The sequence below is a fragment of the Nelumbo lutea genome, chromosome 3 (genome assembly GCF_056320005.1).
Source record: "Nelumbo lutea isolate HS-2025 chromosome 3, American lotus-T2T, whole genome shotgun sequence".
NCBI lineage: Eukaryota > Viridiplantae > Streptophyta > Magnoliopsida > Proteales > Nelumbonaceae > Nelumbo > Nelumbo lutea.
In genome coordinates, this window is record NC_142686.1 from 112,578,232 (window position 1) to 112,605,689 (window position 27,458).

General features: G+C 37.4%; 2 protein-coding genes across 8 annotated transcripts; one reads left to right on the forward strand and one right to left on the reverse strand.

Annotated features, from left to right (window-relative positions):
• Positions 1-14,171: 14,171 nt before the first annotated feature.
• On the reverse strand, positions 14,172-17,934 carry LOC148867702 (Pseudouridine synthase family protein). Of its 3 annotated transcripts, none has more exons than XM_088978567.1 (4): positions 17,253-17,934; positions 16,314-17,091; positions 15,952-16,078; positions 14,172-14,494 (listed from the first exon to the last, which is right to left on the reverse strand). In XM_088978567.1, the coding sequence occupies exons 1-2, from the start codon at positions 17,770-17,772 to the stop codon at positions 16,403-16,405; spliced, it is 1,209 nt and encodes a 402-aa protein (XP_088834693.1). In that variant the 5' UTR covers positions 17,773-17,934; the 3' UTR covers positions 14,172-14,494; positions 15,952-16,078; positions 16,314-16,402. The 3 variants fall into 3 exon arrangements, with proteins under 3 accessions (XP_088834693.1, XP_088834692.1, XP_088834690.1); XM_088978566.1 differs by having other exon boundaries at positions 14,172-14,764; XM_088978564.1 differs by lacking the exon at positions 14,172-14,494 and having other exon boundaries at positions 15,808-16,078.
• LOC148867703 (Peptide chain release factor 2) lies at positions 17,877-24,932 on the forward strand. Of its 5 annotated transcripts, none has more exons than XR_016110010.1 (7): positions 17,877-18,492; positions 18,671-18,883; positions 19,736-19,837; positions 20,127-20,264; positions 23,822-24,139; positions 24,265-24,418; positions 24,519-24,932. XR_016110010.1 is itself a non-coding variant. In XM_088978561.1 (7 exons), the coding sequence occupies exons 1-7, from the start codon at positions 18,052-18,054 to the stop codon at positions 24,651-24,653; spliced, it is 1,488 nt and encodes a 495-aa protein (XP_088834687.1). In that variant the 5' UTR covers positions 17,897-18,051; the 3' UTR covers positions 24,654-24,932. The 5 variants fall into 5 exon arrangements, 3 of the variants coding, with proteins under 3 accessions (XP_088834687.1, XP_088834689.1, XP_088834688.1); XM_088978561.1 differs by having other exon boundaries at positions 17,897-18,492; positions 23,822-24,126; XM_088978563.1 differs by having other exon boundaries at positions 17,900-18,492; positions 20,127-20,244; positions 23,874-24,126.
• Positions 24,933-27,458: the final 2,526 nt, after the last annotated feature.

Genomic DNA, 27,458 nt, shown 5'->3' on the forward strand with positions numbered 1-27,458 from the left:
CAAATCAGATCATATATCGGATAGGGTGGGATTTATATTTGATCTAATTAATTGTAAACGATTTCCTTTTTGTTATTAAACACAATACACTAACAACTCTCTAAAGTAGGTGGTAATAGATTCAGCATATCCGCTGGACTGCTCAGCTAACATACCAATTGAGCCACTACTAGGTCGAATTTAAATTGTCACTGGATTTAAAAAAAATGGAAAACAAATAAAATAAGTTTTCACGCAAATATTGTTTGAAAAACTGAAGACCAGAAGCAGAAAAAAGAAAGCATTTAATGCGGAGCAAGATAATCCGTGTCAGCCAGTATCCTATTGCTTTGGCACATGCAAACAATAATATTGCCTTTTTGGTTTTTCCTTGGATAGACATTGTCGAATAGAATGACACATGCACTAAAACAATTAGACTCGTTTCGAAAATATTCTCAGCAGCAATCGCTGTGCATATTAGGGGAAGTTGCTACCTTGAGATCAGAGTTGGAGCTATTTTGATGTAGTTAAAACAGAAGCAAAATAAGAGCGAAGAATGAGATCAAGAAATAAAAGAACAGTATTATTCATAGAACATGAGAGAGAGAGAGAGAGAGATTTGTTACTTTTATAAGAAAAAAACGCATAAATTTTGAGTCTCTTCTAAATAGGGCTTGACGTCACATTTGATCCGCTACCCATACCTGTTCACAACCACAAGACATTACAGCTGTACATTAGGAACCTCTCCCATTCTTGTGAATTGCAAATCTGGATGCCTTCGGTATAAGAGTAGAGGCATGTGGAACCTCTCCCAGTCTCCAGATGGTTTCGTCTGTCCACTTTAAGCTCACTCACTCTTTTCTAGAATATCCAGGTCAGAGTGTTTTGGATGGTGAGCAGATATTGAGAATACAAACAATTGGTTGCTTCTAAGGGGGTGTTCTTTTTTTTTGGATTTTGAGAAAGGGGAAAGTTGGTCAATGAGATTTTGAATCCCAGGAAAAACTTACCTAGGTTATTGCATTTATCCGGTTTAGTAACTTACCAAAAAATGAACAGGGCCTAAAGGCAAACTAGAGGTAAATGTTTCTAGAGAAGTTCAGCTAGAAACAGTTTAACCAACGTTTAGACACTCGAAAACCAGCTAAAGGCATTTTGCTAAAGGGAAACGAACACCCAATGCAACTCAATCTTTCAAGTTGCACCCAACTCGGGAGTCATTAGAAAACTCCTATTTTTCAATGCTTGAACATGCAACGTAGTTTAATTTTCAGACCATGGGCTTGTCATCAATTGCTTAAGTATATGTTTGGCATCAATGCTGCAGGTACAAAATGGTGCTGCTGATGTATAGGTTGGAAGCACCGTTTTCTGAGAAAACGGTGTCTTTTTCTTGTTTGGAATCGTTGCTGTCAGGTAGGACGTTTCCTGAAGCAACAACAATGTTTTCTATTTGGTACCAATGCTTTAGGAAATGTTTTCAGCACTGGTACCCATTATCCAGTGCCATACCCCTGCCACCTCACATCCCTATTGGCAAGAATGAGCTGTAGCTTCAGGAAACACTCCAAGCCACGCCTTCCCAATTTTCAAAACATGGCTTGGAATACCATTTTTTATGAAAAAATGGTTTCAAACAAACACCCGTTTCTTAAAACACTGTTTTTTCTGACATGGCACTGATGTGGTGCCATTTTCTGGAGCAACGGCAATGGTGCCAAACAGACGCTAAGATGTTCGAATTGCTTCCTTAATGCTTGCACATGTTTTCCACACATTCCTCTGGCTATCATCTATTGATGATTTGATGGGTCAATTCTGAGCCCCAAATTCCTTGCCATGTGATCAGAATAAAGACATCTTTTTGGGTAATATTGTAATATTAAAACTTTCAAGTTTCAATGGTTGATTACTTTTGGAAAACTTTCCTAAAAAAATTACTTTTGGGAAACACTATAAAAGGCATGATACATGGCTAATGTGGATGATAGGATTGAATAGGTAATCGATCCACTGGGCTTTCCTACTTGAACTGTTTGGTTGGCCGTGTTACTTGTGGTAAGTTCTCATGAAAGGATTGAATAGGCAATTTTTCCCATCCTTGACCGGGACTCGACTTCCCTGACCCAATGGGGTTGGGGATGGAATTGTTTTAGCAGGACGGGAACATGGATGGAGATTAATAGGAATTCTTAATCGGAGTCGGGATCAGGGATGGGGATTGAGGTCCTTGACCCTTATTATATATATATATATATATATATATGTATATGTTATTTATATAAAATGTATATTATTTATATTATATATATAATTTTAAAATTTTATCTATTTTGAGTAATTTGTTTTCATAAAAACTTATTAAAAAAATTTCGGGGATGGGGATGGGGATGGGGATTGAGGTCCCTGCCCAACCTCGACCCCGACTTTATATTTATATATATCTAAATGTTATTTATATTAAATGTATATTATTTATATTATATATATATATATATCAAAACATATTTAAAACATTATTTATAATTTTAAAATTTTATCTATTTTAAGTAAATTTATTTTAAAAAAAAAATCATTTAAAAAAATTTTGGGGATTCAAGTCCCCACGAGGAACCCATTCCCATCGAGGATCGAGGACAAATTTTATCCCCAACGGGAATTGGGGATGGAAATGAGGGATGAGGGTAAATTTCAGAATTGGGGGTGGGGACGGGGATTATTATCCCTGCCCCGTTGCCAATCCTACTTGATTCAACTAGTGAAGACTTTATATTCTTATTTAGCAATCATATTTCATGCCATTACTTGGTCTTAATGGTAAAATGTTGGGCTGACAAACATGGATGGCTCCTTGGGTGTTGACACATAATCAAATCCCGCAATAAGCACTTAGGGGAAAAAGAGGTCTGGGGGAAGCTATTAATGGTGCATAGCATTGAATACAAAAAAAATGGTAAATTTTTTAAATTACTCTTATGGTTTAGTTAATTGACTAATATACCTTTACTATTCAAAAATTGATTATAGCTACTTTACTATTTCTGACAATTGTATAGCTCTACCCTTACCATTAATGAGAACGGAGAAAGGAGAATTTAACGCCACCGCAGATGCGTTCTATCTTCAACCTCCGCCAATGTGTTCTATTTTCAACATCACGTTCAAGAAAGTCTGAAAATTCCCTTCGCAGACCAAGTGGCTTACGTTCTTCTATATCAGAGAAATGATACCATGGAAGAGGCAAGCAAATCCTAGCGGCCTTCATAAAGTACACCTTTTTGAGGAAGCCTTTTGGAGAAAAATCACGTCTAATGGTGCTCCTACATCAGACCCTATTCTTTGCACCCTCATATACTCATAGAGACTTCCACTGGAACCATTCCTACCAAAGCCGAATAAGGTGGAGAGAGATTTCTTGCCACCGAGAGGAGAGATGTTTCTTGCCGCCGCTACCCTGTTTTTTGTCTCACGGTGGGAGACGATGAATAGTAACTTCTCTCTCTCCCACAATCTCCGCTCTCCATGTTCCACTGTCCACCAGTGGCGGTTGAGAACGAAAAGAACCATTCTTACCAAAGCCAAACAGGGAAGAGAGAGATTTCTTGTCGTTAAGAGGAGAGAGGTTTCTTATCGCCGCTACTTTGTTTTTCGTCTCAAAATGAAACAAGGTTCAAAATATCGATATATCCGATATGCTGATAGGGGATCGATACACAATTTTATTATTTTTATTATTTTACAATCGATTCAGGGGGCCGGTTTAGATCTCCTCTATCCCCTAAACCAGTTAGACGTCCGATACATCTACCATATCATTTCGGAGGGTATATCGATCGATAGACGTTGAACGGTAAGTTCTTTCTCCCACAACCTCCCTCTCCACTGTTCCACCGTCCACCAGCAGCGGCTGCGTCGTTGGTAAGCACGACCATATCTGCTCTCTCTCTCTCTCCAGATTTAATGGTCACAGCTTGGAGGAGCGGCAACAAGAAATTAAGCTGCACCTTGAGACGCTACTGTTTTCCCACAACAGTAAATTTTCTCTCCCACAACCTCCAGATCTAATGGTCGTTGCTGTCCAGATCTCAAGCTGCACCTTGAGAAGTCACTGCTCCACCTTGAGACGTTACTGTCTAGATCTGGAGGTTGTGGGAGCTTGATTACACTATCAAAGGTGGTATCAAGCTGCAACCATTAGATCTGTCGGTGATGAACGGTTACTGTTCCAGATCTAATGGTCACAGCTTTGATGAACAGTAACACTATCAAAACGGTCACAGCTTCGGACTGTTTCTATGTTATTTCTCTCGCTGTAAGACAAGTGGTCAGCTACCTAAACAAGTTGCTCCAGGTGGTCAATTACCAAAACAAGTTGAGACTCCCTGTTTTCTCCCTGTTTCGCTGATCGAGTGTTTTAAAGGATCAGAGGAGAGGAGGGCAATAGAGATCGCAGAAGGGTAAAATGGACATTTGATTTTTTTTGTCTATATTTAACGACGCTTGGAAGATTTAGACAATTGTCAGAAACACTAAGCGTAGCAACAATCAATTTTCAAGTAAGCCATTTTGTGCAAAGAAATGGTATAAAAGTAATTTTATTGTAGTTTTAATGTCAATTTTAGTGGCTACTAAAATGCCCATATTTGTCTATTTAGTACATCTATAATTGTAATGGTTGAAAATGTAACTTTAGTGTTTACATTCCACTTCATTTAATCCCCTCTCATTAAGTCTTATAACTTATTAACTCCCATTCTCTCTTATTAAAGTTATTTTTCATTAATAAATGATACTAATTAGATTTATGCCAATATTTTTAACAATATAAATCTGTATATTTTAAAGCTAACTCAATAACAAAACAATTCTTTAACAAAGTGGTGACTAAGAAATTCAACCATCTGAATCAAATTGATGAGCTTATATAGTCATAGTTAGTTAATAAAATTTTTAAAATAGAAATAAATATAAAAAATTACAAAATGTAGAAAAATTTAGACACATTTATGATATTTTTATTAATGAAATTAAAAAATAAATGTAATAAACAAGAATTATTTTTATTGATAATGAAAATTAAATACATAATTTAGAAATGAGCAAAAATGAAATTATTTTACTATTTGGAAAAGATCAATAGTTCAACTTTTGGGTCAAATTTGTTAGCGTTTAGTGCTATAAATAAATAAATAAATAAATAAAAATTAATAAAATATAAAAATGCATAAATTTTGCAAAAGAACATTCAAGCACATGTATAATATCATATATTATCATATTAAACAAGAAGTAAGTGTGACATATCAGAATAATTTTTACACATAAAATATAAAAATAATTATAGAAAAAATTGAACACATCTATAATTTTATATTTACACTACTATTAAAAATGTGAATAAGATTATGGAACATTCTTTTAACTAATATACTCAATTTTGAATTTAGTCTCTATTTAATTAATTGTGAAGTTTAAATTTTAAATTGAACTACTACTTAGGGGTGCCAATTGTACCAGATTTTGTCCAATCCAATCTAGTCCAACGTGAGCCCATTACAAATGGACCAAGTCCAATCCAATCCAATAAATATTTTGGACCATTTTGGATTGGTCCAATTCAATGTCTGGACCGTCTAATCTCTTCAAATTTGTTTTAATTTAGATTGGTTTCAACCTAAATCTGGTCCATTGATATTCTTCTCTTATATCAATTGACCAGATATTGGCTTAATCCAACCCAGTCCAATATAAATTTATTATGGACGGACCAGGTCCAATCCAATCTAATAAATATTTTGGACCGGATTGGTCCAATCCAATATGACTTGTTGGTCCATCAAATTTGTCCAAATTGATTTTGGATTGGATGGGGTCTAGTTCAAAATTGGTCCATTGACACTCATACTACTACTTTTCATTGTTCGGGTGATGCCTTAGTTGGCTGAAGTTGCTACATGATCTACCTTTTTGGCCAATGACTTTGGACCTTGTTGGCTTACATCACCACAATCGTGTCACAGAGAGGACTCACGAGGAAGCAAAGTCCCGCACAAACAAGGAAACATGGCCCACCAGAAGAGAGGGACCTCTCGAGAACCTCAGTGGGCAACCTCATCCTGACAACCCTACAGACCTCATCCAACTACAACATGGGTGTTCGGTCTATATAAAGGCATCTCCCTCTCAACTAAGCTCTCTAGGATCTAGCACACATTACTCTCCTTGGCTTTGACCAACTCTTTACCTACCCGGGGATAAATTCCTCAGGCCTCTGATTTTCTCTATACTTGTAGACTATAGTGCACGGTCTTGTCCTTCCACCTCGACTTCATCCAGTTGACAAGACTATTTGCTATATATTTGGCTTGACACACCTTAGATCGAACAATATCATTTACCTCATTCGATTCTCTCTATTCAAATCTTACATTTCTTTGATAAATGAACAAAAAAAACACCAAAAAGATAAAACATTACAAAAAAAAAAATTATAGCTAAGTAGGTAGGCCTATCAATGATACTTGAAGCTTTATAACTTGATCCGATGATATTTGAATGAAATGTTTTATGTAATCAGATTTGGATTTTGCAATTTATAACTTATTAATAATAATAAAAAAAATACATATAATAGAAATCTACTGAATTAAAAAATATGAAAGCAAGTACTTTCTTGAAGAGAGAATGAAGAGAGAAGGAGAAGAAGAGAAGTTGAAAGAAAAGAGAGTAATCATCTGGCCGCCCCCTTCACTTATTATTTATACTAAAATAATAAAACAATACAAAGATAACTATGCCCTTATAGGGCGGCAAACATAAAACAACATATATATAACACTCAAAAAACATAATAAAATTTGGATTCACATATATACTATGGTCCCCACCTCCTATCTAACAACTAACATAAAACATCAACTCAGAAAAATATCATAGAACTAATTAATCTTCAATACTCCCCCTCAAGTTGAGAGTAAATATCACACATTCCCAATTTGTGCAAATCATGTTCAAGCTTATTCCTTGCCACCCCTTTAGTGAGAACATCAGCCAGCTGTAACTCTGAAGAGACATAAGGCAAACAAACTTCTCTGGTTGTTACTCTTTCTCTTATAAAGTGTCTATCAACTTCAATGTGTTTTGTCCTATAATGCTGAATTCGATTGTGGGCAATATTGATTGCAACCTGATTGCCACAGTATAACATCATAGGTTCATTTGCTTTCACCCCAATCTCACTCAAAAGAGATCTAACCCAAAGAAGTTCTGAGACATCATGAGCCATGGATCTATACTCAGCCTATGCACTTGACCTTGCCAAAACTACTTGCTTCTTATTCTTCCAAGAGATCAATTTTCCACCTACAAAGGTACACACTCTTGATGCAAACCTCCTGTCATCTAAGCATTCTGCCCAGTCTGCATCTGTATAGGATTTTAACTTCAGATTCTCATGATTTGAGAAAAGAATGCCTCTGCCGTGGTGCTTTATCAGATATGCAAGTATTCTCTCAATAACTTCCTAGTGCTGAACCCAAGGTGCATGAATGTACTGACTCACAACACTAACAACATAAGAAATATCTGGTCATGTCATACACAAATACAACAGTCGGCCCACCATTATTTGATATCTCTCCATATCCTTTACCAATTCACAATCCACACCATTAATTCTATGATTTGGATCAATAGGAGTGTTTGCTGGTTTGGTCCCCAGCTTCCCAGTCTCTCGTAGTAGGTCAAGTACATATTTTCTCTGTGAAATGAAGATCCCATGCTTGGATCTTGCAACTTCAATCCCTAAGAACTATTTGGGCTTACCAAGATCTTTGATTTCAAATTCTTGTTGCAATGATTTTTTGAGATCATCAATCTCCTCTAGATCATTTCCTATCACCACTATATCATCCACATACACAATCGGAATTGACACCAAAGCATCTCTCCTCTTCACAAAGAGGGTGTGATCAGACTGTATCTGTGTGTATCCAAAACGGATGAGTGCCCCTTTGGACCTGTCAAACCAAGCCCTAGGTGACTGTTTCAGTTCATACAAAGATTTTATGAGTATGCACACCTTTCCTTTACCAACATTTTCATAAAAGCCTGTTGGAATGTCCATATATACCTCCTCTTGTAAGTCACCATCGAGGAAATCATTTTTGACATCAAGCTGGAACAAGGGCCATGAATAGGTGGCTACTAGAGATAAAAGGATACGAACTGAACTCATCTTAGCTACTAGTGCAAAAGTTTCCAAATAATCAACACCATAGGTCTGAGTATACCCTTTTGCTACCAACCTTGCCTTGTACCTCTCTATCTTGCCATCGGCCTTATACTTCACTGTGAATATCCATCGACATCCGACTGTCTCCTTGTCTGGGGGGAGATCAACTATTTCCCAAATTTGGTTTTTGACCAAAGCATCCATCTCATCTTGCATGGCTATTTTCCACTCAGGTTTGGAGAGAGCCTCAATAACATTCTTAGGTATAGACACAAAATCCAGGGAAGAAAGAAAAGCACGGTAGGAGGGTGATAAGGCACTATAGGAAAGATGGCGTGAAATGCAGTGGGCTGTACACTTTCTCTTCCCCTTACGAAGTGCAATGGGAAGATCAAGGTCAGTGGGATCAGCTACAACAATGGTATTAGGGACAGAAACATTATCATCAGAAACATAACAGGCTCAGGCTCAAGAGAAATACCTGGAACTTTATCTGCTGAATCTGGAGTTTCAGAAGGACTACAGAGAGTGGTGTGGGTCGAGGATATGTGGAGTCAACCATCATCTGCCGGCGCTGATATTGCTGTGAGGCTGCCCATAGTGGCTCAGGTAATGAAATTGGAGGTGCAGGTGCTGGCTGAACTAATGGTGCAGGTGGTGGCTAAACTGTTGTAGATGCTGGCTGAACTGATAGAGGCACCACAGAAACATGAAGAGGAACAGATTGTGAGTTCTCTTCCCCAAAACTCCCCCTAAGGAGAACCACTCGAGAAGAAGAATGTGGATTCAAAAAAGGTAACATCCATAGTGACAAATCTGTTCGACACTAGGTCATAACAACAATATCCCTTTTGGTTCTGAGCATACCCAAGAAAAACACATTTCTTGGCCTTAGGATCCAATTTCTTGTGATGAGGGCCAATAATTTGAACAAAAGAAACACAACCAAAAACCCTCAGAGGTATATTAAATATCTCTCCATTTGAAAAAATGAGGCTAAATGGCACCTTAAACCCCAAAGTCCATGAAGGAACACGGTTAATCACATGTACAACTATAAGAATTACATCTCCCCAAAACTGCACAGGAACTAAAGCACACACCATAAGACTCCTTGCCACCTCCACAATGTGTCTGTTTTTGCTCTCAGCAACTCCATTCTGTTGCGGTGTATATGCACAACTCCTCTGATGAACTACACCATGTTCTAAGAGACACATGGTTAGGTCCTTCTCAAAGTACTATCTAGCATTATTTGATCAAAAAACCTTAGTTCTCACTCCAAATTGTGTGAGAACCATCTGATGGAATTGTCATACTAAGTTATGAACCTCATCACGTGATCTCATCACATATATCCTAGAATATCGTGTATAATCATCCACAAACAAAAGAAAGTAACGGAATCCTCCCACAAAAGGGATTTGATATGGCCTCCATACATCAGTGTGAACAATATTAAAAGCAGAAGTACTTCTTTTATTACTTGGTTTAAAAGATTGTCTATAATGCTTTCCTAATTGACAACTCTCACACTTCAAAGTAGATAATTGAATAGACTTAAGCAATTTTGGGAAAAGACATTTCAAAGAAATAAAAGAAAGATGTCCCAAGCGATTGTGCCAAAGCATAATCTGGTTTACTGACTCTGACCCACTATTACTGTTGCTGCTAATATGATGGCCCTGATGTCTCGAAATCTCATCCAGAAGGTAGATTCCATTCATCTCACGACCACTCCCAATCATCTTCTTTGACTCCAGATCCTACAAAACACAAATATTAGGAAGAAAGGTCACAAATAGTAGATTGGTATAAAGTCTAGGGACATGTAAAATAGAGGACAAAGTTATATCATTGGTCACTCTAACTGTCCCATTCCCAGCAATGGGCATATGTGGACCATTTGCTGTAGAGACAAAGTCTCTACCAGAGCACAATTGATAGGAACTAAAAATGGTAGGGGCATTAGTCATATGCTCAGATGCTCCTGAGTCTATAATCCAAGGAGGTCCCTCCTTACCTGAAGTGGATGCAAGATTTGCAGTTGCATATGAACTACTTGTATGTGCAAAGTGGTGTAGTTGGCTTCTGCATTTTGCTGTTCATCTAGAAGGTTAGAGCTGGGTGAATCTTTCTTACTCATAAGTTGTCCAAACCTCTCCAATTCTGTTCTCACTGCTGCTACTGTAATGGATTACCAATCAGTTTGGGAGAGAGGGGCTGAAGAGTATCCTGTAGTGGCTACATTTGCATTTTCTTTCTTATTTCTTATCCGAGAAGGCATAAGATTTGGATGAAGGTTCCAACAAGTGTCCTTAGTATTCTTAGGCTTCTTGTAATAATCACACACCAAGTCCTTATCTTCCCTTCTAGTCTCACTACTCCCCCTGTCTCCATTCGGCTTAGGTTTTATTGTACCAATCATAGCCGACTAGTCAACTCCATGCTATCTCAGCATTACATTCCTCCTACTCTCTTCTCCAGAGATAAAAGCATAGGCCAGAGAGAGTGTCACACCCTCCCTAGAAAGAATATGCTACCTAGCAATGTCAAATTCAGGGTTCAGCCCTGCCAAGAACTCAAAAACCCTATTCCTCCCTACCGGTTTGTGATAAGTTGCTGCATCATTTACACTTTTTCATACCACAGTTTTTAAGTGATCTATTTCCTACCATAGGGTTTTCAGCATGGAGAAATACATAGCAAGAGGTTTTTCTCCCTGTTTCATATTTATCACTTGATTTCTTAACTAATAGTCTTTGGCTTCATTTTGCTTATGAGAGTAGGTTTTAGTCACTCCATCTCAAATCTCCTTAGCAGTATTAGCCCATGGTAAAATTTTTGCAATATGAGGTAACATAGAATTACACAGCCAAGACATTACCATGTAATTCTCTTGCACCCATCGGGAAGAGTTTGTATCGGGTTTCTTTTCCTCCCCAATGAGATACCCTAATTTTCTATGGGCACCAATAACCATCTTAGCTAATTGTGCCCACTCCAAATAATTTGTACCATCAAGTTTTACTATAATAATGATCACAGACGCAAAAATATCACTACTACCTCTAGCATCTAGTTCCACAGTACCAGTAGATTTTATCTCGGTATTCCAACTCTCCATTTTACTTCAAATAGTTCAACAATAAGAAAAAAATAGATTGAAGACTTTTAAAAAATAATTTAATACCACATGCACAGAAACCAACCCTTCCGGAAGAAGAAAACCCTACCTGGAGGGAAATCTCTCTCCTCTCCATGCCTCCCAACAGAGAGAAAAGTGAATCAATCACTTCGAGAAGCCTAGAAAATTTCAAAAACCAAATCGCCCTCTTCAGAAAATCAAAAGAAAACTAACAATACTTGGGCGCCCAAGATCAGATAAAAAACAAAGAGTCCAACTTTTTTGGGATTCTTCCCCGTATTCCAATTCTTCCTGATTTTGATGCCAAATAGTAGATCACCTTTATGATGTCTAGATCCCACCAAAAACTCCAAGAACTGGTCAATCTATACCAGATCGATCAACCCTTTACTACTTCATGCAGTTGGCTGATCTAGGGTTGCATGAGAATGCTTCCAGAAACCCTAGCCAATGCTCTGATACCAAGTAGATATCTGCTGAATTAAAAAAATATGAAAGAAACTAGTTTCTTGAAGAGAGAAGGAAGAGAGAAGGAGAAGAAGAGAAGTTGAAAGAAAAGAGAGCAATCATCTGGCCGCTCCCTTCACTTATTATTTATACTAAAATAATAGAATAGTACAAAGATAACTATGCCCTTATAGAGCGACAAAACATAAAACAACATATATAACACTCAAAAAACATAATAAAATTCTGATTCACATAACTACTGTGGTCTCCACCTCCTATCTAACAACTAACATAAAACATCTACTTAGAAAAGCATCATAAAACTAATTAATTTTCAACACATATTAATATAACTTTTTTGATACATTATTACTATCATTATCATCATCTAGAATTCCCACGTGCAAAGCACGTGTATGCTTATTAGTATTTTAAAAGGTGTGGGAGATGTACCTCCACGCAAGGTGCCCTCAAAATGCCTTGATGTGCATGCCAGAGACTAGAGGCATTGATGCCTATGGGTAAGGGTCTTAATGGACCGGTTTTGGATTGGACCCTATCCAGTCCAAAATCAATTTGGATAGATTGGACAGACCAACAAGACATATTAGATTGGACCGGTGCAAAATATTTATTAGATTGGATTAGACCTGGTCCGCCCGTAATACAATTATATTGGATTGGGTTGGATTAAGCCAATATTAGGTGTCAATGGACCAGGTTTGGATCTAAATCAAAGCGAATTTGAACAAATTGGATGGTTCAAACATTTAATTGGACCAATCCAAAATATTCATTGGACTGGATTGGATTGGACCAAATCTAGTCCAATTGACACCCCTACCTATGGGGCGTACACCTCAAATCATGGTTTTTGAACCTCTATTGACCTAAACAGTCGGACCATTTGACCCGAGAACCGTCTAGGCAACTGGTTCCGTTTTACCTCAAACCTAGTCCTTGGCCAAAAGCTGTTGAATTGGTTAATGACCCGTTGATCTGGGTGGTCAAACCGTTCGACCCATTCAATGGTTTTGGCCATTTTTTATTTTAATTATTTTTTAATATTTTAATTTTTTTTTGTTAGAATATGCCATCCATTTGGACTAGATGGTCAAACCATCGACCTAGAAACCGATGGTCAGAAAGGTTCCGATTCTGGGTCGCTTTTTAAAACATTGCCTCATATGCATTTTGCATTAAGTGTACAAGGGGTGTATGGCATACCCTTCACACATGCTTAGGTGGCATAGAATAAAAAAGCAAGTTTGGGGCCTCTAGAGTGGCCCCTGTACCCTTGGTCGCACCCCCTTCCCCGTTAGCTAGTGTTATGCATCTTCATTTTGCTTAACTCGGAAAACCTTTCATAAAAAATAAACAAGAAAAAAAAAACAAAACAAAAATTCCTCCTCTTCCTCTTTTTTCTTCTCCCTCCACTTAGAAGAGGCTTATGTCTCTTGCGCTGAACTATACTTCTTGCCTCCAAGCTAATGGAATACCTCCATCATGCCTCCGTTGAATCCACCCTTCGTAGGTAATGGCCCTTCTTTAGCAATCTTGTAGTGAAAATAGATGGTTTTTGGGTCGATGGTTTGACCATCTGATCCGAATGGATGGCCTATTCTAACAAATAAAAATTAAAATATTAAAAATTAATTAAAATAAAAAATGGCCAAAACCACCCTCTCAGTTACTTCTCCCACATTGCTTCTCACGGACTCGGAAGGAAACTTCGAGGTAGAGTCCGTAGCAGTGCTACAAAGGTGATAGGTTGAAAGACGCAATTTTCCGATTGTGCAGGTTTTGGCTGAATGGAGCAATTTGTCCCTACATGGGGAGGACTGGTCTATAGAATCTCATTTTCCAAAATTTGACCCTTAGGACAAGGGCACCCTTACGGGGAGGGGAATGTAACAGTCACTACTTAAATAACAGCATTCTTGTAATGAATTGAAGTAGCTAGGTGGTCTGTTAGTTACTGAGTTGTAATAGTCGGATGTGTGGGCAGGAAATAGCCTTATATAAATACGATTAGAGAAAGCAATAAAAGGGATATTGATCTCTGTTTTCTATTTCCTTCTCTATTTTCTCTGCCGTTCCCTTTTACCCTAATTCTGGTTCTTGTTACTCAGAGAGAGTATTTGGTTCTGTGGGCGTTTATTCAATAAATGCTGCTACCTAGGTGCCACTTCAGCAGTTTGCATCTCTTGTTCTTCCGTACGCATTAAGAATGGCAAAAGTGGACATCGGTTTTTGTACACGTCTACTGTTTGGAGAAGTTATTTTTTAAAGCTTCCACAAACGGTTAGGCATTTTTTTCACTGTTACGCTAATATGAAGCCTAGTGGCACCTAATGGTCATAAACGGTTATAATTATTACCTTTCTCAGTTTTACAAACAAATAAAATACAAACGTTGAATGAAAAAACATAAACGGAACCAAACACATACTGAACAATTGCCTATCTTCTTTTTCAAATGGGAAACATGAAATATAGGATGAATCTGAGTATGTGGGGGTAGCTCCAGTTTGTAAGCAACTCACCGAATCTTTTGTAGAACTTGGAAGGGTCACATAGTATTTTGCTGAAAGCTTCAAGTCTGGGCTGGGGGCTCTGCCCCTGTACTCCCTTGGCTTCACTCCTCCCCCCTTTAGCTAGTGTTGTGCATCCTCAATCTGCTTAACACAGAAAACCTTTCATAAAAAATAAACAAGAAAAAAAACCAAAACTCCTCCTCTTCCTTCTTTTTCTTCCTCCTCATCTTAAAAGAGGCTTATGTCTCTTATGTTCTGGACTACGATTCTTGCCTCCAGCTAATGGAAAACCTCCATCACGCCTTGATTGAATCCTCCCTTCTTGGGTAACGGGCTAATGTCCCTTCTTCTTTAGCAATCTTGTAGTGAATTTGCTAAAAAGGAGATTATCCACCATACATGCCTCCTGGCCTGTTTAAACTCAAAATTTAAGGCAAACCAGTTTGTTATATATACTTAAATATTTAGGAATCTAAAGTGTTATTTAATCTGGGCTTAGTTATCAGATTTGATTTAGGAATGGTTATTTTTGTTGATCATGTTGTAATTTGCGAATAACTATGCAGGCTTCTTATAGAGGAGAGGAAGCTAGGGCATTATTTTTCATTTGCTGTAATCCCCAATTGTGGCCATAGCTGCAGAGATTGATTGATGTCTGAATGGGTACCATTAGATAACTAATTATTATTAAGCAGTCATTTGTACCAATGTTGCATTTTTTCTTTTAAGGTTTTAAGTTTTAATAAGTAATGTTTCCGAAATGCCGATTCATATGGCATTCTTTAAGGGGCAGTTAGGGTTTCAGGTTTATAGTCTGCGCTTGTCTTCTTTAAAACATTACTATGCAGGACAATGTTGGATTTGGTAAATTATATCCATCTGCCAAGGTTTTCACACCAACACAATTATATCAATGATGGCCTAAAAAATTCTATCAATGGTAAAACAAGTTTTGTGTAGTGTTTATTCTTTAAATTAAGTATGAAAATGTATCAATATATTCTTACTCATGGCTCTTTCCTTTTTAGGCTATGATGCAACATCAATTTTTGGATTTGACAATGCACTTGTTTCAAAGGAAATGAAACATCCAATATTCTTCTTTTGCAGGAAAAGAAAGAAAAAAAAAAAAACGAAAGAAAAACATCCAATATTCTTCTTTTTGTGTTTTTTGCCCTTTTTGGTACATCTTCTCATGTACATCCCTTCCTTTTTTGTTTGAATGAAAGTTACCCTTCTCTCAATGTGTCAATTGCATTCTCTTGTAGCCCTACAGGATCTGTTTTAGTCAACTTTTAGAGCAGATTTCCTCCTTCCCCAATTCATATGTGCATCCCTGATCTTTGACTATATACTCTTCGAATGCTTCTTGGAGATGCATCTCATTAATTGGTAGGAACAATTGTGGAAGGAGTGGAAGTTGGAACCAAATTGGTTATGTGGGAAACAACTTGTAAGTTGTAACTCTTCTAAAATTCCAATTGATCATTTACAGTAGCTTAAAGAACCTACATACTTTGATATAAATATAAGAAGAGATACATATCACACATAAGCCGATCTGATATATTAGATCTGTGGAAGGACTGCAAACGAACCTAACAAGTTGTCCAGAGCAGAAATGAAGATTGAATGCAGACCAATTGGCCATCGATAGAAGCTTTCCATGTGACACAGACTGCAGATTCCACCAACCACCTTGACTATAGCTTTCATATCTTTATCCTGAAGATAACAAAAACAACTTAAATAAACGATGTCAAGCCAGATAATGGAGGTACACATATTAAGAACCATATTTCAGAGATATTCTTGTGGTGCAACATGAGTCAATTAATGAGCTCAAGCAAGAGTATTTTCACACATAAGTGTGACAAAGAAAAGAAAAAGCATCAACCAGAACCATCAAGTAATATATCTTTGAATCAATTTCAGCCCATTGAATCAGTTGATTACTAACCGGATAAAAGTTGGACAGATATCCATAAAACAATATCTGATGTGAACAATGCCAATCGTCTGGTATTTAGCAGAGCATCACTGCAAAATCTATTGGGAGGCTCTAGCATCAGCTGTAAATGCTTGTTCTGCCCACGGGGGCAGAGGTGCCTTGACTTCAACTGGAAGTCCAGTGACAGGATGATTGAATGACAAGCTCTCTGCATGAAGGGCATGACCATCAAACATTTGCCCCCTCCACTCATAGACACCTTCATATTTCACATCCCCTCTTATTGGAATTCTGAGGTACTGACAGTGCAAACGAATCTGATGCGTTCTGCCGTTCTTAGGATATGCTCTTATCAATATCTCATCCTTTTTATCATCGTTGCTTAAACTGACGCCTCGTTCTTCAACAAGTTGGAATTCTTCTTCACTAATAGTATGTTTAGTTGGTTCTCTGAAGTTCCCTTGCCCATTCACTGAGAGAACTTCAAATGAAGTTGCCATGTCTCTGACCACTGAACCGCCAGGGAGTGTCCGACCAACATCTGATGCAGCATAGACTCGCCATGCACCAAACTTAGATCTACCATGGCCTGATTTTATGCTAATTGTCTCCCACTTTGGAGCAGCTCCAATGCACAGAACCACGTACGTTTTTGAAACCTTGTGGTCTGTGAATGCCTTCACAAGTTTTCCTGCTATCTTGTGTGACTTGGTTATGACCATTACACCGCTAGTGTCGCGGTCAAGTCGATTGGCTAGATGGAGCTCCGGTGGGTTAGATTCATTTCCTGTAAAACAAAAATTTGATTCAAATTCCTATCTTTTCTTTTTAAACATTTTTGGCTAACCAAAGTATTGAACTATCAACAAAAGACACCCGTAAGTGTAACAGGGGGAGTTGAATTTTGAACCACATACAATAAAGGAAGCAATTATAAGGAAATCCTACTCAGTGTTGAGGAATCAGTGGAATTGCTCCAAAGACGAGGAACTGAAGCCAATACGCTTTCGCAGTAAATCCCTTGGGGTTTGTTTACGACGATCAGCCACTCGTCTTCGAACAGCACATCGCTTAAGGAGAGTGAAAAGAGACTCGATTTTGAGGACGCGGACATGGCTCTAGCCAGCTCCATCTGCTTTGAAATCGCAGGCAATGGCGGAGACAAAGGGATTGGATAATTTACAGTCTTGTTTTCACCATTTGGGTCCCCCTCTTTTGCTGAATCGGGGTGACTCCTATACGCCATTATTCGATTAGGAGGAGGAGATATGTTGCAGAGAGATCGAACGGCTGTTGAGGGTTTGAAGGGGTTTTTGATCCGTAGAAAGAATAGGTAAGAACTAGAGAGGAGGCGTGGTGTGTTGGTCATGTAGATGTAGGTCACTGTAAGAATGACAAGTTCGCCGTTACCACCATTTCTGACTTCAGAGGCTGCCCGAAACGCTGAAACAATGGCGACATCAGACATCCAGACTCCAGAGGGGCTCTGATGTAAAGGAGATTGGTCTACAATGACGCAAATACCCTAAAAATTACATGACTAAACTACCCTTCCCATTCTCATTTCAATATGAGGTTTTCAAACTGCAGTCGAGTTTTTGATCTGTTTTTTTTTTTTTTTTTTTCCTCTGTTTCCCCCCCCCCCAAAAAAAAAAAGTCCAGTTTTTGATCTGAAGACTTTTCGAGGCTTTAAAACCCTTCCGAGCTCTCCGGCTCTCCCTCTAGCGGAAGATCCTATTAGTAAAAAATGGGGACTTTTATTGCGATGAGAAGATCAACAGATGGATCTTTACATCTCCGAAACCCTGCAATTCGGACCTACCTGGTTTCACTTCTGTTCTCTTCGCTCTCAGAATCACACAATAAACCTCCCAATATCTCACACCTCAATTCGCAGCCCGTGATTGGTTCTAGTTTTAGGGTTTTGCGGAGTTTCTCGAGGTTTTCTTCTTCTTTTGAGGTTGAAACCATAAAGAAACTAGCTTGTTTTCATCACTTTTTCGTTCCACCAAGCGGTGTGCACTGGTTCAGTTCTCAGGCCGTTATTGAACCTAAGACCTCCGATGGCCTTACAGTCGATAATATTGTTGCTCGCCGATGGACGATACTCGATGAAAGCGAAAGTGATTGGAAGAGTCACGCCGCTGCCATCGCTCAATCGATTCAGCTAATCAAGAAGCGGTTACAGGTGGAATTACTAAGTCCGTTATTATGTTTTAGTGAACAGAAGTTCCGCTATTATGTTTTTTCTCATTCTGTTTCCAATTTGTGGTTGCCGATTCTTCTCAAATTTCGTAAGGTTTGTGGCCATGTTTTCACCAATTCTGGTTTGGTGTGAAATCTGAGTTTTTCCTGTATGGTGACAGTGGAAGAAGATGGTAATCAGGTTGGAGATGCTCTCAGCAGAGCTGAATAGGTCCGACCTTTGGGACGACCCCGTTCATGCTGGGAAGATAAGCCGCGAGCATGGTTCCCTCATGGGTAAGATGAAGGAGGTAAATGGATTCGAGCAAGAATTGTTCGAGCATATTGATATGCTGAAGCTTGCACGTGAAGAAAACGATGGAGAGTTGGAATCGGTGGGCCCTTGCTTTTTCTTATAGGCATGTATTCCATCTGCTACATATTATACATTTAGACAGTTTCTTCCTTGGATTTAGCAATATATTAAAATGATTCAAACTCAATTGAGATTCAGCAGAAAACCTCCAATTACTATTACAATTATGTGAGCAATATACGTTGAATCTTCACCCACAAAAGATGTAATTTACATCTATGTCATATGATCTGAATTGACAATGGGAATTCAATGTGAAACACAATTTACACTTCGCGTAAATCATTTGCGTTGAAATCAATTTGTAGAGTCTTCTATTCATTGACAGGTGGGATAAATTTTCAGTGTTTGCTCCAGGAAGCATGTTTGTAACGAAACTATTATCTAGAGGTGCAAAACAGTTTCTGAATCCAAAAAGCATACTGCCAATATAATAAAATAATACAATATAAAATAAGACATAGTCCATTTCCAACTCAGAGAAGTATCCATTTGGTAAGAGGTGATAATGACCGTGTATGTAGCATGATTGACCGAGGCATATGTTTAGAGCCCCATGAAAGTGATCTGGTGGATCCCTTTACTAGAATCCAAGTATGAAGCTTAAACAGAATATTGTTTTGTGTTATGTCTTATGTATTTTTTTATTGAGTAATGGATGGAGTCTTCATCTATTTCTGTTGTAAATTGAGAAATAAGTGAATGTACTGCATGTTTGTTCTCATATAATCCATGTTGGAATATATGTTCCTCTGCATGTTTTGTGTTATGTCTTGTTTGCAATAACTTATTTGATTTCTTGTTCTCAAATTGGATTTAATATCTTATGATGGGTACTTCCCATCTTGATGTAAGTTCCCTTCTCCTATAGGAATCCATAAGAGCTTTACTTAGGATGAGAAGAAGCACAAAGGAGAAAGAGCTTCAAGCTTTGTTATCTGGGGAGCAGGATTCTTGCTCTTGTTTTATAGAGGTAATTCCTTCCACTAAACTTTGCAAATATTCTTCATGGGTAGGAGAATTTGTCTGTTTGCCTGGACCACAAATTGCGTCTAATACACACATACACACACTTTCTATCCAGATGGCCCTGATTTTAATCTACATATTCCCTGAAAATGGAAGGGGATTAGTGTCATAACTGTGAAGATATTTATGCAAATTAAGTTTCAATTGTTAATTTGTGTATGACGCCTGTTTTTTAGAATTTAAGTTAGTTGGTGCCAATTAAAATATTGATTCATTGTTTGTGCATGATGCAGGTTCAAGCAGGAGCTGGGGGTACAGAGAGCATGGATTGGGCTGCCATGGTCATGCAGATGTATAAGTCATGGGCTCAACACAGGGGATATGGAGTAACTGTAGTGGACGAAATGCCCGGTGAGATTGCTGGAATAAAGGTTTACTTCCTTACCTTTTTTTTTCTAACCATGAGAGTATTCTTCTGAATGCAAATATGTATATGACGATATTCAAGAGAGTATTCTTCTGAATGGAAAACATTGTAGAAATTCTTATCCTAGAAGTAATACAAGAAGTTCAGTTCCTTTTGCTTTTGTTCATTTTGATGTGTGGATTCCTATTTCTACAACTTTATCTGGTCATCATTATTTTGCTACCTTTGTGGATGATTTTTTTTTGGTGCACATGGGTTTATTTGATGAAAACTAAGGATGGAGTCTACACGATTTTCAAGAACTTTCGCAACATTGTGAATACCTAGTTTGAGAGGCCTTTTAAAGTCCTTCGATCAGATAATGGAGGAGAGTATATGGATGCTAAACTTCAAGCTTATTTTGTTGAACATGGGAAAGAACATCAAACAACCTGTGTAAAAATCCCTCAACAGAATGGGGTTGTTGCAAGAAAGAATGTCTTTAGAAGTTGACTGGGCTCTTATGTTTGGTATGAATGTCCCTAAAACCTTAAGATCTGAGGCTGTTCTTACGTCTTCCTTTCTTATTAATCATATTCCTTTATGAGTCCCAATTTCAAACATTCATTTGGACTTTTCTCTCCTTAGTGGCCTCTATTTTCTATTCCCCCCATAGGTGTTTGGTTGTGTTCGTTATGTTCATGTTTCTTCCTCCTCACTGGCTAAACTTGATCCCAAGGATATCAAGTGCATATTCTTGGGGTATCTTGCATCTCAAAAGGGGTACAAGTGCTATCGTCCTACTTCATGGGAATGAATTGTTTCAATAGATGCCTCCTTTTTTGAGTCTACTACCTTTCTTCGTTGCCAAAGAGCCCTCTCTTCAGGGGGAGGTGGGCCACTTTGGGGAAGAGAGGGTGCCTGTCTTACCATCTTCCACTCCTGTTCATCCCTCCTTTTTTTACTATAGTGCACTGTACACCTGTTGCTGTTCCTATGGAAGGTGGAGAGCCAAGTGATCAGGAGTTGTTATAAGTGTATTATCTCCTTCAGATCTAAGTACTATCTCTACTTGTCCTCCTTTTACCTACCTTTTGGAAAATGTCCAATGGGGTGTAAGTGGGTATGTACAATTAAATATAAGCCAAATGGCTCTATGGAGAAGGATAAGGCATAACTTGTTGCCAAAGGGTTACATAAGCCCAAGGTATAGATTATTAGAAAAGCTTTGCTCCAGTTGCCAACTCAATAGAAGTGCTTCTCTCCATTGCTGCACTCAAATGATGGCCCCTATTCCAACTTGATGTGAAAAATGCCTTCTTACATGGAAATTTGCGTGAAGTATATATGGACATTCCTCTTGGAGTTAACATCTTGAATGCCAATGGCAAGGTTTGTTGGTTAGAAAACTGAATGCCAAGGGCAAGGTGTGTAGGTTTAGAAAGCATTATATGGTCTAATGCAATCTCCAAGAGCCTGGTTTGAGAGGTTTAATTGTGCCATGAAGAAGATTGGGTATAACTAGAGGCAAGCTGTTCACTCTTTTTGGTAAACAGGGAGATAAGGGTATTGTGGTTGTCATGGTTTATGTGGATTGTTATTGGGGATGGCCAGGAATAGATTTAACAGCTAAAGTCCTTCCTAGGGAAGGAACTTGAGATCAAGGATTTAGGAGATCTTTGATATTTCCTTGAAATTGAAGTCAGCAGATCAAAGAAAGATATCTTCATTTTCCAGAGAAAATATGCTTTTGATCTTCTCAAAGGGGACTGGAATGATGGAATCTAAACCTACTGAAACTCTAATTTATCAGAATCGTCACCTTGGGGATCAAGCTGGCTATCCTTAAATTGATGTAGTAAGGTTTCGGTGCCTGGTTGGAAAGTTGATTCACTTATCTCACTCTAGACTTGATATTGCCTACGCTGATAGTGTTGTAAGCTAGTTTATGCGTGGTCCTAGAAGCATACATCTTGAGGTTACTCATGGAATCTTGAGATATCTGAAGTCATCTCCAAACAAAGGAATTCTTTTTTCTAATCATGGATATTTTCAGGTTGAAGTGTACACTGATGCAGACAGACTAGGCTAGATCCATTACATACAGGAATAGGAAATTACCTTAGGATATTGTTCATTTGTTGGAGGTAATTTGGTTGGTTGGTGAGAAGCAGAACATGGTTGCAAGGTCAAGTGTAAAGCTGAATTTATAACAATGGCACATCTGCACATGGTGTGTGTGAAGCATTGTGGTTGAAATTGTTGCCTAGTAAATTAGGAATTTGCCAACTGGTCCTTTGAGCTTGTACTGTGACAATAACGCAGCCATTAGTATTGGCCATAACCTGTTTCTACATGACCACACTGAGCATATTGAATTTGATCACCGCTTTATTCGTGAGAAGTTTGTGGATGGTCATATTTGCACTCCCTATACAACTTCATAGGCCCAACTAGCAGACATTCTCAATATAGGAGTTAACAAAGTTCAACTCACAGAACTTGTTCCCAAGTGGGGCAGGATAGATATCTTTGCCCCGACTTGAAGGGGAGTGTAGAAACAACATATTCTTTAGGTAAGGGTATTTTTAGGATTCATATGTTTGGGGCTAGATCGTATAGCATTCAAATATGTAAGGGCATTATTGTAATTCTGTCTTCCATCTTACTACAAGAAATAAAAGAGTTTGGAGGGATCGGGTATGATAACATTGGACCCTTCTCTTTCTCCCTCACTTCTTCCTCTTCTCTCCATCTCTAAACCCTAACTGTCTCTTATCTTTCTAATTTATCTATGTGAAGCTACTATCTTTCTTCTATTGTGTTCAATTTATGGGTGTAAAAAAAAATGTTCAACAGACAGTTTTTTGGTCCCAAGCCCATTGCATGCTAACAACCAAGGTTCAATGTATCGATACAATCGGGGTGTATCGTATCATATCTTTTGGTCCCCGATACACCTGTTTATAGGTGTTAATAATATATAATATATATATAGGCATTTTGACATGTAACAAAATATACTTGACCAGTTTTCAAGAAATAAAGACGTCAAGACAAATCATTCCTATATAAACAGTATGCAAATGTCAATGTAAATACTTGTGCTGTTTCCCTTCTTCCTCGGGTTGATCTATATTGTTTCTTGATTTCTTCCCTTCTCTCCTTGGCCCTTCTCCTAGTCTTCTTACCTGTAGCTTTTGAAATATTTTTCTGTTAAGAGTAATGGGAGAAGATTCTTGGAAGTGCTCTACTGGATAAGATGTGTGAGTCTTAATATGTTCGACACTCATTAGCTTTCATGATTTACAGACAGTGAGTGCTTTGGCAGGATATTAATTGAAACATAATTATTTGATTGCATAACTTAACACAGAAATATTACTTTTGTTATACTCGTATTCCCCAAATATTTGGGTGAAGAAAATATTAGTCAAGTTGCACATAATATTTATACAGTTCTATTTGACTTGTTATAACCTTGGATATGCTGTAACTATTTTATAATGATCTGAAATTAGTACAAGTACATTTTTGTGAACCACTAAATGGAAATAAATATCTGATAGTATATATTTTTAGCGTGCAACAATCAAATTAGATGGTGAATATGCATTTGGATATGCCAAAGCAGAAGTTGGGGTTCACAGGTTGGTGAGAATTTCACCTTTTGATAGTGGAAAGCGACGACATACATCTTTTGCTGCTGTAGCTGTTATTCCCATCTTGGGCGATGTTTCATCCCGATTTCAGATTAACGAATCTGATCTTCGAATTGAGCGGTTTCGTGCTGGAGGAGCAGGTGGCCAGCATGTTAACACAACTGAAAGTGCAGTGAGAATAGTGCATATTCCAACAGGAGTCACTGCTACTTGTCAAAATGAAAGGTATGCAGTACACGTAAGTCACATATGCTTTCGCCTGCAGCTTTACAAGTTACTGTTAGATGTTTGGAAAAGAAATGTCTCCATTTTCTTCTCTACAACTACAGCCCATAAGTTTTGCTTTCCTGCATGCTAAAACAGATCACAACATCAAAACAAGGCAATGGCAATGGCAGTGCTTCAATCCCGGCTAGACCAGCTTGAGATGGCTCGACAGGCTCAGTTGAATGCACAGCATACACAATCCCTCACCGAAATTAGCTGGGGCAATCAAATACGGACTTATGTCCTCCACGTATGTTCTTTGGCAGTAACCACCTTTTTTTCTTAGCCGCTAACATTTTAAAATTTAAACCTCACTAACTGCGTTTCTTCTGCTTTCCTGTTTCTTGCAGCCTTATCAGATGGTTAAGGATCTGAGAACAAACTATGAGGTCTCTGATCCTGATTCTGTTCTCGATGGTGATCTTGATGGCTTTATATTGAGTTTCCTATCTTCTTCCTTGGATAAAGATGAAGACAATCTGTGAGCGAAAATTGCAGTTCACAATATCACAGTTCATTGGAAGAATCCCCATATTAAAAAATCTGGTTAAACAATATCAAACTATCGGTCCTATTAATGTGGGAGTTATGCCACATAAGCATCTAACAAGATCATTTTTGTCTACCCGCTCTGGATCTTGGCATTGGGATCAAGGGCTAATTAAATCAATACTATGATTTTAGGAAGCATATATGCTTTATATTGTCTTGTTTAGTATTGCTGTAATGAATTGAGTTTATCTCATTCTCACTCTTTTACTTAATCCCCTACCATATCCTCCGTCCTGTACTTGCAAGTAGATTAATTTATAGTGCGACCATGCTGATCCTCAATCTCAGTATCAGCATTCTCAACATTTTTAGCTTAGTTACATACAAATAGTCAAACCCTTCTAGCTTCTTAGGCCAATCCATTATTTCTAATTCCAATTGAGAGGTTATTACTGGCTGCACTTTTGTCATTTCAGGGTGTTATCATTTCTTTTGAAAATATGAAACGAGATCCGGCATTTTTCATGTTATTTATGTATAATACAGTATGAAGAGGAGAAAACGTGGGTATGAAGTATAATATTTAATGGGAAAAAATATTAATATAGCATATTGTGCTTATAAACATTTACCATACTTGAAACCATGCAAAGCAAAAGAAACGGCTGAACATGCATTGCTTCATTTTGATATAGCAGGTCGATCTGTTAACCACGTTTTAGTAGCTTGGTGAGCATTATATCGTGGTTTTTAAAAACCTTGCATTATGAATATCCACCTTTTATTGAAATTTGGGAATCTTCCCTTGGCTATACTTATAGATATCTGATGTGAATATGTTCCTAACAGAACCGCTTCCAACTTGATCAAACACTGCCCATTTCAGTATGGGTTCAGTGTTCACATGACCGTGCTCACACCATCTTCACAGTCATTTATGTCGCCATACGGTACGAATGAATAGCTTGTCAAATCACTGCTCCCAGTTGTAGACCGTAGAGGACAACGGTGCACCTTGAAATAGGCAGCTGCTGCATTTCATCCGGAATGAATGCATTTCCTCTATCTTTTCGTAAATTGAAAGATAAATGGACAAACAAAGCGGTAAGGAGACATTCAGAATATCAAATCATGTGCAGAAATTATTGAGTCTCCTATAATGCATTGGTTCCTTTTAATCCAAAGGTGGAAAGTGGGGACGATTTTCTAATTTCTATGGTAAGGTTGCACCTTTAGCTATGTTTGGTTTAATTCTTATTTTTCTCATTTTTATCTAAGATGAAATTCTAAAATGGATAAGAATGGATAAAAATAGGTAGAATGGGAAAATATTGTTATGAATCAAACACTTTTTCAGAAAATAAATAAAACAATTTGCGATATTCATTAACCGCCAGTGTAGGTATCCAATAATCAATGTTTATGAGTTGGCATAGATGTTTTGTAAAAGTACTGTGTTTTTGTAAAAGCACTTCCATAAAAGTATTTTTTATAAAAGTACTTTTATAAAAATACTTTTTTAAAAGTGCTTTCATAAAAGCACTTTATTCATAAAAATACTTTTAATACTTTTATAAAAGTGTTTTTGTAAAAATGCTTTCGCAAAAGTAAACATCTATGGCAATAGTTTTATAGGCAAGAGTTTCCTCAAAGAATGAAAATGAGCAAGATGGGGCATGATTATCTCTCATGTTGCAAACTACTTAGTTTTTGTACCATGGGGCTGGAGGTGTAAAGTGGGGCGGGCTGCAACAAGCTATGTTCTCCTCCCTGGTGGAAAATTTGGGCCAAAGGGCAGGCATTGGTCTTGGGCCGAACCGAGCTGCACTATATTTTTTCATTTTTTTGTTTTTTTTTAATTTTGATTTCTTTTCTAAGTAAAATTGTAAAACTAAAATATTTAACTTTCATATGAACTTTGGTAATTGGAAACTATTTAAAATTTTAAGAAATGAGAAATTTAAGTTATTTAACACATAAATGAAAAAAAAATTAACCAAATCAAAATAAGAATGATAAAATAACAAATTGGAAGAAAAATAAGAATTTTATTTCATTTAAATTTGAATGGTACAAATTAGTGAATTACAAAATGATTGGATCATTGCATACTTGGATGAATAAAATATAAAAATGGAATAAATTAATAAAATATAAAGAATACAATATGGTTACAAATTGAAAATATAAAATTACATTGTTAAAAATTTTAAAAAAGAATATCAAATAAATTAAATAAAATTAAAAAAATACAATATTTTGAAAAATGAAAAATTCTATACAAGTAGTCAAATTCATGAATCATCATTCACGACTTTCATCATTTGCTTCAAGTGAAATGTCCGATGTTATATCATGCCCTCCCTTGTCTTGTAATCTATCTTTTGCATCTAGCCAATCCTTGAAGTAGATGCACATCTCTATGCTCTCATCGTTCATTCAGCTTCTTTTGTCATCCAACACCCTAGTACATGTACTAAAAATAAGATTTTGATGGAACTATAGACACCAGAGGGGTTAGTAGATCACGTGCCATGATGGTGAAAACTGGATAATTTTTCAAGGATTCACTCCACCAAGCTAAAATATCAAAATTATTTGATACTTCACCTAAATTAGAAAACTTTGCTTTTAAATAAAAATTAAATTCAATAAATGAACTTGTTGTAAAACTAGCAAATTTCTGCCTTCTACTTATTAAATAAAAAAGTTTTTCTCTTCCACTACTGGGCTCAAGGTCAAAAATAGAAGAAGATGATGAACAAGTTGTAGGAATATTTTCTACAACTTCAGATTCA